At 38.8% G+C, this 17,787-nt stretch overlaps 1 protein-coding gene across 1 annotated transcript; it reads right to left on the reverse strand.

Moving 5' to 3' along the window:
- Positions 1-5,028: 5,028 nt before the first annotated feature.
- On the reverse strand, positions 5,029-15,012 carry cunh2orf76 (chromosome unknown C2orf76 homolog). The gene is made up of 5 exons (XM_068725217.1): positions 14,699-15,012; positions 14,556-14,606; positions 12,154-12,191; positions 9,049-9,130; positions 5,029-5,405 (listed from the first exon to the last, which is right to left on the reverse strand). Exons 1-5 carry the CDS (start codon positions 14,829-14,831, stop codon positions 5,329-5,331), a joined length of 381 nt encoding a protein of 126 aa, XP_068581318.1. The 5' UTR covers positions 14,832-15,012; the 3' UTR covers positions 5,029-5,328.
- Between the last annotated feature and the right edge of the window lie 2,775 nt (positions 15,013-17,787).

Here is a 17,787-nt window from a genome sequence, read left to right on the forward strand (position 1 = left end):
TAGGTTACTAATATACACTAACAAGATTCTCTACATAATAGAGTAACATAATACATGTTTATGATATGATTATTTTCATAATACAGTAGTAGTAGTTTTTCTATTTAGTATTATTCACCAGTTAGTTTAGTACAATTTATTTTTCAAACCTGCTGGCCTAAAGTCCTCCATCTTCCCTCTCCCATATCCATCAATCAATAATCAGCTGAGAAGCAAAATGATCTGGATTGTTAATGCATGGCGTACTTCCTGACTCTATGCTGACTGTTTTGTTAGTGCCAATAATCAAAGATAAAACCGTGCGAGGTGGTCCCTCCATATTTGATTGGGATTTTGCACTTTTTGTATTCACATCAAACCATGCGAGCTAAATGGGGTAAGAGTGTATCTGCACCCTTACTAGTGACCAATGGCGTCCGACAAGGTCACAGCAATTGCTCAGTCTGCTCGCGGTATGGCGTGCAGTATGACATCAAATTCAACTCTAAAAAGAGTGTCGTCATGATAGCTAAAACCAAGGAGGATCAGAAGCTACAGTTGTGGTCAAAAGTTTACATACACTTGTAAAGAACATAATGTCATGGCTCTCTTGAGTTTCCCCGTTATTTCTACCACACTGATTTTTCTCTGATAGAGTGATTGGAACAGATACTTCTTTGTCACAAAAAACATTCATGAAGTTTGGTTCTTTCATGACTTTATTATGGGTTAACAGAAAAAGTGATCAAATCTGCTGGGTCAAAAATATACATACAGCAGTGCTAATATTTGGTTACATGTCCCTTGGCCATTTTCACTTCAATTAGGCGCTTTTGGTAGCCATCCACAAGCTTCTGGCAAGCTTCTCGTTGAATCTTTGACCACTCCTCTTGACAGAATTGGTGCAGTTCAGTTAAATTTGATGGCTTTCTGACATGGACTTGTTTCTTCAGCATTGTCCACATGTTCTCAATGGGATTTAAGTCAGGACTTTGGGAAGGCCATTCTAAAACCCTAATTCTAGCCTGATTTAGCCATTCCATTACCACTTTTGATGTGCGTTTGGGGTCATTGCCCTGTTGGAACACCCAACTGCGCCCAAGACCCAACCTTCGGGCTGATGATTTTAGGTTATCTTGAAGAATTTGAAGGTAATCCTCCTTCTTCATTATCCCATTTACTCTCTGTAAAGCACCAGTTCCATTGGCAGCAAAACAGCCCCACAGCATAATACTACCACCACCGTGCTTGACGGTAGGCATGGTGTTCTTGGGGTTAAAGGCCTCACCTTTTCTCCTCCAAACATATTGCTGGGCATTGAGGCCAAACAGCTCGATTTTTGTTTCGTCTGACCACAGAACTTTCCTCCAGAAGGTCTTATCTTTGTCCATGTGACCAGCAGCAAACTTCAGTCGAGCCTTAAGGTGCCGCTTTTGGAGCAAGGGCTTCCTTCTTGCACGGCAGCCTCTCAGTCCATGGAGATGCAAAACACGCTTGACTGTGGACACTGACACCTGTGTTCCAGCAGCTTCTAATTCTTGGCAGATCTGCTTTTTGGTGGTTCTCGGTTGACTCTTCACCCTCCTGACTAATTTTCTCTCAGCAGCAGGTGATAGCTTGCGTTTTCTTCCTGATCGTGGCAGTGACAAAACAGTGCCATGCACTTTATACTTACAAACAATTGTTTGCACTGTTGCTCTTGGGACCTGCAGCTGCTTTGAAATGGCTCCAAGTGACTTTCCTGACTTGTTCAAGTCAATGATTCGCTTTTTCAGATCCATGCTGAGCTCCTTTGACTTTCCCATTGTAGCGTTTGTGGGCGTTTGTATCCAATGAGCCCTATTTAAATGGCCTCAGAGAAGTCACCAGCTGTAGTCACTCATAATCACTCATAAGAAGTTAAGAGGCCATGCTATGAAGCTCATTTCATTGACACAACTTTCTAAGTCACCAAAATTGTTAATTCATGTTGCTGTATGTATATTTTTGACCCAGCAGATTTTGTCACTTTTTCTGTTAACCCATAATAAAGTCATGAAAGAACCAAACTTCATGAATGTTTTTTGTGACAAAGAAGTATCTGTTCCAATCACTCTATCAGAGAAAAATCAGAGTTGTAGAAATAACTGGAAACTCAAGAGAGCCATGACATTATGTTCTTTACAAGTGTATGTAAACTTTTGACCACAACTGTACATTTTACTTTCTTTTTTATGGGAGGCCAAGAGCTAGAGCTTTAGAATCTTGCTCAAGCTCCCAAGATGGACAAGTGCTAATATGTTTGTAACCCGTAATGTTCCCACCTTCCATGCTGTGTTGAGGAAGTGTATCTACAAATTTAAATGTCGATTGAATAACTCAGACAATTTAATCATAAAGGCCTTAACTGAGCCAACACAGAGTGACAAGTTATTCTTCTTGTTTTTGGAAACATTGGAACAAATGTCTGTATGTTTTTTAACCACGAGTGACTTTGTTTTTTTTGTTGTTGCATTTGGTTTTTGTTGCTATATGGACCCATGTGTCTGGAAATAAAAGTTGAATAATAATGTAGACCGTAATAGTCAACAGAATCACAAAAAATGAAATAATTCAACCCTATGTCAGGATTTTGTTTAGTGTTTAGAAGTCTCAAATTTGCACTCTAAATCCATAGCAATAGCAGTTCTTGGGAACGAAAAGGAGCGTCTTTGAGCTATCAGCATATATGAAAAACTAAATTATTGACATCAATAGAATTATTAATGTCAGTAAGATTATTAACAATTATTAATAATAATGGGGCACCACCCTGCGAACAGGGACCAATAACCAAACTATAAACTAAGTCTCATAATTAGTATTCACTCACAATGTCAATAGTCAAAGTACAATTCCACATCCAGAGTGAAAAGTGAAGGTTTGAATTCGAGCAACAGACCACATATCTAGCTATCATCACAATACACATGCACAAAGCAATCACAGACAGCTGCTCTTTAAAGTATAACAGATTAATTTATTAAGTCCCAATAATAATGATCTAGTCAACTAATATCTAAAACTAACAACAAATACTACACTGCGTTCCAAATTATTATGCAAATTGGATTGAAGTGTCATAAACATTACATTTTTTGTTTTTCAATTAAACTCATGGATGATATTGTGTCTCAGGGCTCTTTAGATCATTGAAATCAATCTCGGACACCTGTGATAATTAGTTTGCCAGGTGAGCCCAATCAAAGGAAAACTGCTTAAGAAGGACGTTCCACATTATTAAGCAGGCCACAGGTTTCAAGCAATATGGGAAAGAAAAAGGATCTCTCTGCTGCCGAAACTTAACAAGACATGAATGTTTCTTCATTGTATTGCTGCAGGTCAAATAAAAGTTTCAGAGATAAGATACAGTAGACGATGCTTAAGAAATGGAGGGTACATAAGTGATGTGCAAGTGTTTTTCCATTAATCTCCTTCACAGGGTGAAATGACCAGAACAAAGTGGAAAATGTCACAGAAAAGTAGCCAGAAAGAAGGTGGTCCAGCTTTTTCCTATTGATGTCTAATTGGGAAATACTTTCAAATGTGAAGTTAATCCATCCCTTAATTCCAGTTTAATATGTTTAAACATAACATCACAACAGCCTAAATCAATTCAAAGGCAGGACATTTTACCTTGGAATACTCAGGCCAGATAATAAAAACTTTAAAAAGTTGCTCTGTCCTTTCATCAGAGGAAGCTGAATTGGAAGTGGTCTTCCGGCATCATCATCTTCATCACAACCCAAATTGAACTGGATAAATTATAAATAATATATACTCAAATAATAAATAAATGTTCCTTCTCTTACTTCAAGTAAAATAAGGGCTGGATTAAAGAATACATGACATGACAGAAAGCTTTTGAAAAATGTGCATCTTTAAATAAAGTACTTCATTTTAGAACAAAATATTTCAGTGATTTGCTATTCAGCTTTAAATTCAGTTCAATCAAAAAAAAAAAAAGTCTCATCTAAAAAGAGAAATTTGTGTGCTTATCTGTCCCGTCCCCTGTCCCGTCCCCTTGTTTCAGCTCTATTCCTCTCTATTAACATCATTGTTGGACAGTGAATTAGAATTCTGTTAGGATTCTGATCATATTGGGCTCTTAGATTGTTTATTATCTGTGACTTAATTTCAGATGCGAGTGGGTACATTTGCTCAAAAGAGTTGTGCTTTGTCTCGTAGTGACGCTTCACATTACCGCTTTTAATAATCGTCACGGTCTCTGAACACATGAGACTAACTGCCCGTGGGAAGAATTAACATACAGTATAAGAGTCTGTCCATTCTTGGTTAAAGGCTCTGGTCTCTCTGACCACATTTCTCTTTTTGGAGAACGTCATGTGAAATAACTTCTCAGACTCACGTAATTCTCCTACTCTTTGTTCTCTTTCCTCGTCTCTCATGTGTGTAAATCTCACTCGAGTCGAGAAAGTTGTCAGAATACACATATTTGATTGGCTGAGCAGCATCACGTGATGTGATTTACAATGCATGTAATTGGTCGGTGTGTTTCCTGGACCGCTGAACGAGTGCCGTAAAGGCTAGAAAACCTGCGCTGGTTAAAATAGAAGTGCTCCGTCACATTTTTATAATTGTCAATTATCTATCGGTTGTAGGTCCAGGGTCCGGCTACAACAGTGTCTCAGTCCTGAGCGTGGTCCACCTATTAGTGAGCCCTGGCTTAGAACATTATGATGGAAGTATATGATGACATCCCGTGCTCTATGTTTCATAAGTTTCAAGTACATTTTTGGATTGACACCTTTTGATACACAGATTTGGTACAAACCATTTTTTACAACTCAAGATTTTATATAAATGGCAAGAATCATTCATACCACATTAAAACAACAAGATCTTGAAGAACATCATAGCAAAACCCATGCTGTGATTTAGAATCAAAAACTTTTGACATTTGGAGATGAATAGAAGTTTGTCCAAATGTGATTAAGTCCCAGAGAGAAAGTATTTGGTAACACTTTCCTCACCGAGTCAAAGTGGGCACAATTAACATGTTTTTTGAAGTATAGTGCAGTACATTTTATTCTGTTAATTATAAGCAACATTCAAAAAAACTTTGAAACAGTTAGAAAATGTAATAACTTTTTTTCCTACTACCAGAAAAAAGAAAAAGAAAAATAGAAATAAAAAGGCATACCAGTCTGGTGGATAATACACTTTTGTTTTAAAAACAACCCCAGAAATTAAAACTGATGTTAACTTTACGGTATAATTCTTGTTTTCCTATTGTTTCCGGCATGCTAGATCTTAAGAACCTCCTCTACTTTAGTAAGTAAATGTTAAGTAAAGTAAGTAAAATAGTGGTCACCAAGCAATTTTGGGATTTACTTTATAGACACTGTAGTCTTCTTTCCTGAAGAATGCCACTTCTGTTTCATTTGCTGGAAAAAAAAACAAAAAAACGTTAATAAAATAAAGTTGACATTGCAACACAACGGACACACACCCTCCCTTTTCACCATTTCTGTGCTATTCCAGCAAGCACAGGCCCTGAAAAGGAGCCCAACATGTCTAAGGGATAGAACCGTATGAACGGACTAGGTGTCTCCTTCAAACAACTGGATGTATTTAAGTCTCTCACCAACACATACACATTTTACGAGATTACATGTAAAAACATCATGATAACGTTAACATTTACATTGGCCCAATACTCATTTTCACTGAAAAAAGCCTGAACACATAATGTAACTGAACAGAACCTTCGTTCGTTAGGGGTGCTGCGATAGTTACTAGCTCTCCTCCTGTTGATTTAAACATGTGTTGGTTGTTTACAATGCAACATTATCAGAGATTGGCGAACAGTAAAGCAAAAATGCCGATGTCCTGATCGCATATTTTACTGAATATTGGCGGATAACAATCATCAGTCAAATTTTATTTCACACTGTGATGATTAATGTTAAACTGTGTAATTAATCCACGGTTCACATACATGCCAAACTGCGAGGGGGGCGGATCAACAGTGGTCTGTTACGCCACTAATTTGAACACATCATGATAACGTTATAATTTACATTTGTCTGATACTCATTTTTACTGAATGAAGCTTGAACGCACCATAATGTAACTCAATGGAACCTCTTTATAGCTCTGTGCTGTCAATGTTACTAACGTAACTAGCTGTCCTTTCGATTTCAACACTAATTTGTGGTTCACAGTTTATCATTATCAGAAAAGCGACTAGAAAGCATCAATGCTGATTGGTAGTAAAACATTTCTGTTTCTATACTATGGCGGTTAACTGTGTAATTAATCAGAGGTTCACATGAATCCTTGGTCATTTCCTACATCCAAAATGCTCCCACACTGCAGATTTAATACTATTGTTGGCAGATACAAGGCTGGAGGGTTGGTTCCCTGAGAATTGTTTAAAGCAATGCTTCAAGTGAGTGTCAAGACTCTCTCAAACACACACACAAAAAACGCATCCACATACATGTTATGTGACTCACTTGAGAGGAGATTTCACCGCCCACACAAGCAACATGTCTCAATGCAGGAATCAGGACACCATCGATACCGTAGCTTTTTTAATTCTTATGGTTATGAAACTGTGACTTAAATAACCGCAGTTACAGCCAAATCGGTTACTTCTGACATCCCGAATTGCAATATTTATAATTAAATGTAATAAAAGATAGGTACTTTCTGTTTGTATATCCCTACAATATTGCCACGCAAAACATCGCAATACTATGCCTTATAGATTTTTTCCTCCACCCATACTGTTCATATTCAGGAATGACTTGTCTACAGTTTAATCTGCAACATCTGGTGAAGCAGACTGCATGGGTGATAGGTGATGTTAGCTTTGCAGCAGAAGGCAATGGGGACAGACTCTGAGCAGGATGCCAGTTCAGTGGTTGAAGTGCATGTGAATGACTCTGCTGTGTCTGTTTGAGTGTAAACCGAAACACATATCACCTGATTGCCTGCAACTACAGAGGTGTGTAGCATCTACAGCAGTCAAAGGACAATGGGACAGTCATTTTTAGTATGTTTTGTTTGTTGTTTATATTCAATTATCCAGTCATAATGATCAATTTCCAGAGCCCACCTTGCCTTGCGACCTATAGAATCACAATCTAGAGTCATCTCCCTCAAGAAATTTGTGGTCTGTGATGATGCAAATGATATGGTCGGTCAAATACTGCCGAAAGTGGCGGATGGCCCATATGATAGCCATAGTCATTTGGAGGCCAACGCTTCTCTGTTTTTGTCAAACTGTGACCACCATAAGCAAAGACATTTTCCACTTACAGAACACATCCTTTGGTTTTACTGGATGCATCTGTGAAGCGCAGAAACTCATGGGAGAAATCTGGATAGGAGAGGATGGGTGTGTCACATAGAGCAGGGGTTCTTAACCTTTTTCACCTCGGGGCCCAACTTTTCAAGTACAAAGTGGCCAGGGGCCCATTCAAATATTAACACTGTATTGGTTAAACTAATTGATCGCACTCTTGGCTTGATTTGTATTCAATAACTAAATCAAATTCACTTACAGTTTAACAAGCAAAAACCTTGTCAAATACAATAAATGACATGATACAATGTGATCATCACATTTATTTATCAGGTGTATGTAAACCTGCATACAAATACAACAAGATGCCCAACAGGATAACAATTCATGGAACAAATCAAGGTAATACAAGAACAAATTGAAAGGCTCAAGTCAGGCTTATTAACACAAAAATAACTAATAATTAGGTTTTACTACAGAAAAAAAGGAGGGACTCTCAAAAAAAACTGAGAAAAAAATGGAAATTTGATAAATATGTGGTAATAAAATACATTAAAAATAATAAGTTCAAATTAAATAAACTGTAAATAGAATTTAAATAAAGTGCAAATGAAAATATAGCCTTATAATCTGCGAATTATCTGCTTCAGCGGTCTTAATTTTTGCATGGCAGAACCAGAAGTTGTTCTTCATATCTGTGACAAATGAACAATAACAGTCCACACACTGGAATCTCGGCTCTGCCTCGTTACCTCCGTTCACAAAGCCGTACTTAATGATGTCAGGATTGTAAATTTAGACTTTTTGGGGGGTTTGGCACCACTTTCGTCTTCATTTTTGTGTTTTAAATTAGTGCTGGGTAACGATTAAAATTTGTAATCGCAATTAATCGCATGATTTTCTGCGATTAATTGCATTGTTATGCGCAAAATTCAATAATGAATTCAAAAGTAGTGTATTGCGCACTTTTATTTTAAAAGTACTGCTGTATGAACAAAAGTGCAATAACATTTGGTTTGACACTTTAAACAAATATGGTTCTTTTTAACAGCAGTATTCCCTTTACACAGTGGCAGTTAAAATATATAATGATTCTGATAATAGATATTCAGCCGGTGTTCACAACTTTATTTTCATGTGTGTAATAGATGCAAACCTATCTACATCACGTTTTTTTATGTTTGTTAAATTCTCAGTAGCGATAACTAACTTATATGCTTATTATACATATTCTAAACAAAAAAAATGTTAAAAACTCTTGGGTCAGGCACATATGCAACGCTGATTACCTTGTAATATGTGTGGTATTTGTTATAAATGTAAGTTGGTACATAGAGGGTGATAAGAAGCTGTATAGGGAGGGACTTAGGATGCAGGGGAATGTAGGTGAAGGAAACAGGAAGAGACAGAAGAGACGCCACACAAACAGCTGTTCACCGCTCGCTGCCCAGTGTTACGGTTTAACCAATGCGTCTGTTGACGTCGTAGTTACGGCAGCTGTTGCAAATTGACGCATTCGGCTGAAGGTCGCCAGTTAACAGGGTACCCGGTTAAACCGCAACAATGGTTCTTGTGTGAAAAATGTCCACTTAATAATAAAAAATAAAAAAAACATTAATGCGCGATAGAATAATTGTCGGTGTTAATGCGATAATAACGCGTTAACTTGTCCAGCCCACGCCCACGCCCACACACACGATTTTAGAATAAAGTGTTTCCATAACAAAGTATGCAGCTTTTAGGGAGCACTCAATAAACAGCAATGACAAACTTACCAACGCCAGCAGCTCTAAGGATTTGGTTGTCTTGCAGAATGAGATTTTCATCATCTTCTAAACTCATCACCAACTCGTTAGTCTGCCAAGAAAAAGGTTTCCACTTGAATGACAACATAGGTTTTCAAAAGATCACAGAATTTCTTAACTTTTGCTAGCAGCTCCACCAAATGTGACAGTAAAATCTAAAGAAATATAGTATACTGCTTAATTTTGAACATTCATCCCAACGCAAGGTTTCAAGGGTTATGCTACAGTTGTGGTCAAAAGTTTACATACACTTGTAAAAAACATAATGTCATGGCTCTCTTGAGTTTCCCCGTTATTTCTACCACACTGATTTTTCTCTGATAGAGTGATTGGAACAGATACTTCTTTGTCACAAAAAACATTCATGAAGTTTGGTTCTTTCATGACTTTATTATGGGTTAACAGAAAAAGTGATCAAATCTGCTGGGTCAAAAATATACATACAGCAATGCTAATATTTGGTTACATGTCCCTTGGCCATTTTCACTTCAATTAGGCGCTTTTGGTAGCCATCCACAAGCTTCTGGCAAGCTTCTCGTTGAATCTTTGACCACTCCTCTTGACAGAATTGGTGCAGTTCAGTTAAATTTGATGGCTTTCTGACATGGACTTGTTTCTTCAGCATTGTCCACATGTTCTCAATGGGATTTAAGTCAGGACTTTGGGAAGGCCATTCTAAAACCCTAATTCTAGCCTGATTTAGCCATTCCATTACCACTTTTGATGTGTGTTTCGGGTCATTGTCCTGTTGGAACACCCAACTGCGCCCAAGACCCAACCTTCGGGCTGATGATTTTAGGTTATCTTGAAGAATTTGAAGGTAATCCTCCTTCTTCATTATCCCATTTACTCTCTGTAAAGCACCAGTTCCATTGGCAGCAAAACAGCCCCACAGCATAATACTACCACCACCGTGCTTGACGGTAGGCATGGTGTTCTTGGGGTTAAAGGCCTCACCTTTTCTCCTCCAAACATATTGCTGGGCATTGTGGCCAAACAGCTCGATTTTTGTTTCGTCTGACCACAGAACTTTCCTCCAGAAGGTCTTATCTTTGTCCATGTGATCAGCAGCAAACTTCAGTCGAGCCTTAAGGTGCCGCTTTTGGAGCAAGGGCTTCCTTCTTGCACGGCAGCCTCTCAGTCCATGGAGAGCAAAACACGCTTGACTGTGGACACTGACACCTGTGTTCCAGCAGCTTCTAATTCTTGGCAGATCTGCTTTTTGGTGGTTCTCGGTTGACTCTTCACCCTCCTGACCAATTTTCTCTCAGCAGCAGGTGATAGCTTGCGTTTTCTTCCTGATCGTGGCAGTGACAACACAGTGCCATGCACTTTATACTTACAAACAATTGTTTGCACTGTTGCTCTTGGGACCTGCAGCTGCTTTGAAATGGCTCCAAGTGACTTTCCTGACTTGTTCAAGTCAATGATTCGCTTTTTCAGATCCATGCTGAGCTCCTTTGACTTTCCCATTGTAGCGTTTGTATCCAATGAGCCCTATTTAAATGGCCTCAGAGAAGTCACCAGCTGTAGTCACTCATAATCACTCACAAGAAGTTAAGAGGCCATGCTATGAAGCTCATTTCATTGACACAACTTTCTAAGTCACCAAAATTGCTAATTCATGTTGCTGTATGTATATTTTTGACCCAGCAGATTTTGTCACTTTTTCTGTTAACCCATAATAAAGTCATGAAAGAACCAAACTTCATGAATGTTTTTTGTGACAAAGAAGTATCTGTTCCAATCACTCTATCAGAGAAAAATCAGAGTTGTAGAAATAACTGGAAACTCAAGAGAGCCATGACATTATGTTCTTTGCAAGTGTATGTAAACTTTTGACCACAACTGTACGTAATGATGCTGATTTGTAAAATGTTTGAATTCATGTTTTGTTAGTTCTCTCCGCAAGACGACAAGCAAATAACTTTTAAAATACTTTTTTTCTCAATGGAGCTCGGATCGATCGGTGCTATTCTATGCTAACATTGTAGCAGCTCCATCAACACTCAAAATAACGTCATCTAGGTGTAAATACGGCAGCGACTTTTTCATTGTTTGTACTATATGGTTTACACACATACACATAGTTTCGTCCGGTCTCTACTAATATGAGGTATCATAGAGCTCTGGGTGCCCACCTACGGCTACAGTATTTGTTTCCCGATTCAACAACGGCAAGACATCTGTGATGACAGGAGGAGCATCTCAACGCTGATTGGCTATCGCACTGCAGCGTCACGCTATTTTTTTGCCAGAGTTAAAAAATGTGTGTCAATCGCAATGTTATTCGCGTCAATCGCACCATCGCGAATACGTGTCACTCCAGTCTCATCGCGTCTGTGCATAGACTTTGCATGCAATCTACTTGTGCAAATAATTTGCGTCGCGTTTGGTGTGAACACGGCATAAGACTGGTAGCTTTCGTCATACATTTTTGGGAAGATAACCACTCCTTATATAACAGAACTTTTGAGCCTAGTATTTCTGACGATTAATACATAGTATACCATGTATGCCTTGTTAAGATTCTGCAACCTTGATTAATGTGTGATCGTGTTTAGCCATTAAACATGCCAATAATTATACTATTTGGTTGGTTGGCTCAAAAGTTCTGTTATGGATGAGTCAGATTGGCTACGGCCCAGCAAACAAAAGCGATGTCAACTGAGGCTATATTTTGCTCTAATGTCATCTTCAAGGTATAATGCCAAGTCATTACAAAAGCATTGAATATATCCTAACAACAAAACAGATGTGAGAAAATAGATACATTTCATTTTCTACTCGTGCAACAAGCTAATTTGCACTATGCATCAGGGTTGTGCATACTGTTGTGCCAGTCTGACAGTGGCCTTCCACTTTCAAGCGGCACCTGCCGTTAGGAAACGGCGTATGCCGGTGGAACAAGAGTGGCATACCACTCTAGGGACCAGCATATGCCGCTGACCCACAGTGGCATACCATGGACCACTTTTCAATCTGGGCACTGCTGGATGAAATTGAGAACAATTGGCCTTCAGGCACACACCTAATTTCTGGGCCAAGAAAGTGACACATTCTTTAGAGAGATACCTTTGCTCCGTGTGCTTGGTGGATAATCTTCATTGTGTCTAAAAATACAAGAGAACAAAATCAGATGCAGAGTATGTATCTGAACACCCAATCACAACTTTCTCAGATTTTTTGTTTTATTCCTAATTACCTCTGACACATTACATGTCCTTTAATTTAGCTGCCTAATCTCAGTGAGCACCGAGCGGGATTACAACATTGTTGTAGTTGAAAACCAAATGATATTCGGTCTGAAGACCTATTTTTGCCCTCTTTTCAGTCGGCTAAATCTAAACTACAATATGTTTGAAAATGTTGATGATTTGTTCAGTGGTAGGTTGAAAAGAGACGATATTGGTTACTGTGAATGTATTTAAACAAAGTCATATTACAAGGGTTGACGAAATGTGGTCTACACAAAGACGCAATTCCAATGCATTTCATGTTTTAAAAAAAATGTCATAAATATGAAACTATAAAGACTGTGTGCTGCAAACAAGAAGCTTCCTAGACATCGTAATGGAAGCCGTTCAGTACATTAATGTAAAATAAGATAGTGTGCTTACTGCTGTAATACGCATGTGCCGGTATTTGGTGCAAGACCGAGATCCTCCTTGTGGCACTGGCACCGCAGTAGCTAGTCTGTGGCAAGCCTCAGTCAGGTGCCACAACTGTGGCAAGCGAGCGACACTCGTTCGACACCCGTCAAGAAGCTGCCGAGCTGAGCGGGCGGAGCCACATTTCCTGAGAACACCCATTGTTGATACGATAGGTCAGCTGCCATAAATTAGTTTTATCATCATAGTAGATTCTAATTAACTGGAGAAAAAAACTTGTTTTCTAACACGTAGATCGTAAACTCCTGAATATAAACAGCACCCATTGAAATCGGATGGGAAATGTAACTCAGCAACGGTCCGAATAAGTCAATCTATGTAGCTGTGAGCAACCAGATTCAACTTTTACTTTATTGAAATATTTCCGCCATCATTGTCATGATTTAGGCCGTTTTGAAACAAAAATACAATCTTTACTGATTATTAGGCCTTAATACCCAAAGATTATCAGCTGCAATAATCAATAACTAATACGTTACAGGAGTGCCACCACTAGTCACGGGAGTGTCGCCAGTAGTCAGAGTAGTGCCACCATGCGTCAGCCGGGTGCCACTAGGCGTCAAGACGATTGCCACTACTAGTCAGGGCAGTGCCACCAGTATTCAGACGAGTGTGCCCCCCTGGTCCATGTACGTTTTGATAGTCTGTTTTATGGATTATTTGTTTTTTTCTTTTGAAGAGCGACGCAAAGTAAGACAGGTATTTCTTAAGTAAAAAAATGTCAAAATAAAAGTCAAAGCAATAGAATGACCGTATGCAAGACAACTATTATTCTATGATGCAAGCACATACCAGGGTAACACTAGAGGAAAAATAAATAAATATCAATAAATAAATGTGGGCCGATGGGAGTATGTTAGCAAAACTAGTTGACTACATGCGATTTAATATTAATTTATCCATGTACACAGCAATAATCAACTTTTCGATTAATCTGTGGATTGTTTGATGCAATACAGTTCGTAATATAGTTTAATCAAAATCCTATCATGACAACAATGGGTGTTCTCAGGAAATGTGTCTCCACCCGCTTATCAGCTTATTGACAGGTGCCGAACGAGTGCCGCTCGCTTGCCACAGTTGTGGCACCTGACTGACGCTAGCCGCTGAAGTGCCACTGAGGTGCCAGTGCCACAAGGAGGATCTCGCTGTCTCTCGGTATTTGGGTTCAGACTGCTTCTAGTACTTTGAATGCAGCATCGATCTGAAGACTCGATCAGCACCGGGACTTGTGGAGCGAGGTGAGCAAGCTGACGAAATAAATGTGAGGCGTCACGCTATCTACATACTTTGTAAGTACTTGTAATACTGTATTTCAAAAATGCAAACCATTATGAGCACCATTAGTATCCCTTTATACTGCTCACGATAGCTAGGCTGCTAGCTTGTAGCGTTAGCATGTTAGCTTGTATCATACTGCAGCATGGACCAACAGTAAACATAAACTTGTGTGTAATGTCTTTATGGGCTAATGGGAAAATTAGAGGATACCTTGTATAGTAAAGATATTTTTGTTTATTGGTCTCAGTAAATCAAATACATACTCAATTTAGAGGCATTATTTTGAACTCTGGTGACTCTTTTTGACACGGCAAAATGTATGCATTAATTAGGTAATAATTAAAAGACTTGTCTACAAACCCCAACATCTGCAGATACATCATCTGATTTATGATCAGTCGTTTTTCCCTATTGCTAAATCAGCCTTTGTAATAGGTTGCTCAGAAATAAAATATATAAATTCAGAGAAAATATGGATTATTATTTGGAATAATAAGTGAACTAACACCAATACAAATTCATTACCATAAGCGAATGTCTTGAAAGGAGGTGGGAGTCCCGGTCTTGTTGCTATATCTGGAAGAGTTTATCATGACTTCAGTTAGTTCCACTTGTAATAACTTATCATACGTCATGACAGAATACAGTCTGTCCTTCTGTTTACTCACCGTCTCTGACAAGCTGAACGAAGTCTTGCACCGTTTGGTCTAAACTGACTCCGTGAAAAACTACTGGTTTAAAGTTTCTGTGCTCGAAGGACCTCACCAGACGAATAGTGACCACAGCTCCACACCCGGCCATGTCCTGCTGCCAGACAACCCGCTGTCAAACCAACTAGTTAGCTCGGATAAAAGAGTGTTTTGATAGCGCTTTTCGTGAAACGTTGTCTTGATACGCTGTCAGACAGTTGTATGGCGTAGGTCTGTTCAGCATGTGGTTTCTTCTTCCTCGCCTTCCTTCTTCTTCTTCTTCTTCTTCTTCTTCTTCTTCTTCTTCTTCTTCTTCTTCTTTTAAGTTTTATGGCGGACGGCATCCAGTGAAAGGTGCATTTCCGCCACCTACTGTATTGGAGTGTGAACCAGAGTATCTATCCCCTTACAAAAACACAAAAAACAAAACAAAACTAATAAAATTAAAAATTAAAAATTAAAAAAAGAGTTCTATCATTTCGGTCACCTAAATTATTTTACTCAATCCTGTTTCTTTCATGTATTGTAGTACATTTCCTGCACCCAAGGTTAATGCATCTTCTAGATTTAGTTCCTCAACTCCCAGCTTCCTCTTCAACCTGTCTCGTTCGAGTGCGAATTTCTGGCAATGACAAATGACATGGTCTACAGATTCTGGTATTTGGCAGTGCTCACATAGTCCTGTTGGATGTTTATCTGTTAGTTGCATTGTTTTGTTCAGCCTTGTGTGTCCAATCATCAGTCTGGTTAGTATGTTTTCTTCTGTGGTGCTTCTTCTGGATGTCCTCCCTTTGCCAACTTCTTTCTGAACAGCATAAAGATGTCTTCCTGTTTCTCCTACGTCCCAACTATGCTGCCATTCCTTAATAATGTTTCTTTTGATAACTGATTTAGCTTCTGCTTTGCTGAATAAAATGTCTGTCTTGTGCTGACTTTCTAAAACTTGTTTTGCTAATTTATCTGCTCTTTCATTTTCTTTTACCCCTCTGTGTGCTGGTACCCACATAAATTATACAAAAATACCCATATTCTTAAGTCGGAACAGTGTTTTGTATATTTCATTAATTAACTCTTGCCTGCTATGAGATGTGAATGATTGTAATGAGGATAATGCTGAACTGGAATCTGAACAGACAATTACCTTTTTTATCCGAACCTCCTCTACCCACTGCAGTGCTGTTAAAATGGCCAACGTCTCAACTGTTTAAACAGACAAATGATCTGATGTTCTCCTTTTGTCTTCATATTGCAAGGTTGGTATGGTGACTGCAAAACCAGTTCTCCCTGTATTAGGATCTTTAGATCCATCTGTGTATGCTGGAGTAAATGCTTGATATGTTGTCTGTTGTCTATCCTCCACCACTCCTGCCATGATATCAATGTCTTTAAATGCTTGGGTTTTGTCCAAAAAATAATTATCAACTGACACTGATGGAAATAGCCACGGTGGTGTAGTTGGTAACGGTACTGTAGGAGTGAATGTTACCTGATCCAATGACATATCTCTTGCTAATTTTCCACTGCTCCATGCAAAACATTCCTGTTTGGCCCTTTCTCTTTCCCAACATGGCAGACGCACCTTTTTGGTCGGATGATTATCTCCAGAATGTCCTTGAAGATTGGCCCAGTAAACCAGATACACCCGTAGGTCCCCCATTTGGACGCAGAGTACATCAAAACTTAGAGAGTTTTGTGTTAAAAGTAACTGGCAGAGAACCCACGAAGAACGAATATAGTGATGTTATAGTTCTGCAGAAACCTCAGCGTCCTGGGAACAACATGAACTAGGTCACTTCTACATGAGACAAACACATCTCCCATCAGCCAAGCAAACAAATAACAAAATATCATAAATCATACTCGATATGACTGGGACAGACCGGAGAAAAAGGCTGCTACACTCCGTTAGCAACGTGCTACCTACGAACATGCAGCATGAAAAAGCACGAGCGCCTGACGGAGATTACGGACATAGTTTCCATTTCTCTCCCCGGTAAACCATCGCAGAGATATTCAGCTTCGAACACAAAAAGTCACACAGCTTTCATCGAATATTGTACTTACTTTTGGTCGAATCTCAGCGAAAAAATGGAATATCTCCGTACTTCCAACGCATGTTTGTCCAGCTGCTGGTGCTCCGTGTGAATCCGTTCGATTCGTGTCTCTCCGACACTCCTCGGATTCTTGGGAGGGTTGGAAGCTCAGCAAATCAGATTTCAGAGCTGGACCTTTTTGAGCTTTATTGGCTAATAGTGCTGTCAATCATCTAGCTTTCAATTCCAGGCAATTCTATTGGCTCCTACGGTTCGAAGGATGTCTCAATGGTGAAAATCGGAGAAGGGGGGGCTGAGATACAGCCCTGAACAGAGAGTCTGAAGCAGGATTTGACCTTAAACTAAATAACTAAAAAGATCATAGAAAGAGCTTAAAACACTCAAAAAAGGTCCAATCTTCGGTCTATTGATTCAATGAACATCATGAGTGATACATAGAAGTGATATAGAGTGTTTTTGAATTTTAAAAATACTTTTTTATTCAAATATTGGAGTATTTGATCAGTTTTCTAATTTGAAATGCTCTATATTTCATAAATGTTTCACTGCATCTATGTATAGCTGTGTATATAGAGCCTATATCAGTTGTTCTAAGAGCCCAGCATATTAAAAGTCTTGGATACCCATACTTTCCAAAAAACAATACCCTAAAAGTGCTGTTTTTCAAGATCGAGCTTTTGAGTTTTCCAAGTTCTGCTGTGTTCCATCCTTATCTTATGTGAACCAGTAACATGTATTCTGATAGTTCCATGATTTTTCTCATCTCAAAAATATATAAAAAAAAAAAAAAAAAAAAAAAAATTTTTTATTTTTTTTTATACAATTAATTAGGTATTTCTTATCTTTATTCGAGCTGAGGCCTGCAAATAGGCCTCGTTAAGAGCTTGTGTCTCAAATGCAGCGGCATTTCACCCACCTCCACCTGAAGAGCAGCCACAGGACTTGTCTTAAAAGCACCGCAACACAGTCTCAGAGCTTGGGATTGCAACACTTCCAGCTTCTTTAGTGAAGTTT

Source organism: Cebidichthys violaceus, unplaced genomic scaffold (assembly GCF_023349555.1).
Source record: "Cebidichthys violaceus isolate CVI_PGR_0920_01 unplaced genomic scaffold, fCebVio1.0.p SCAF_34, whole genome shotgun sequence".
Classification (NCBI taxonomy): Eukaryota; Metazoa; Chordata; class Actinopteri; order Perciformes; family Stichaeidae; genus Cebidichthys; species Cebidichthys violaceus.

Excerpts from the sequence above, each read along its gene's own strand:
- cunh2orf76 (XM_068725217.1), bottom strand. The coding sequence starts at position 14,831 with ATGGCCGGGTGTGGAGCTGTGGTCACTATTCGTCTGGTGAGGTCCTTC. Across the intron at positions 14,607-14,698 it reads CGTTCAGCTTGTCAGAGACG|ATATAGCAACAAGACCGGGA; the intron begins GTGAGTAAACAG and ends AAACTCTTCCAG. Across the intron at positions 9,131-12,153 it reads ACCAAGCACACGGAGCAAAG|ACTAACGAGTTGGTGATGAG; the intron begins GTATCTCTCTAA and ends TTTTCTTGGCAG.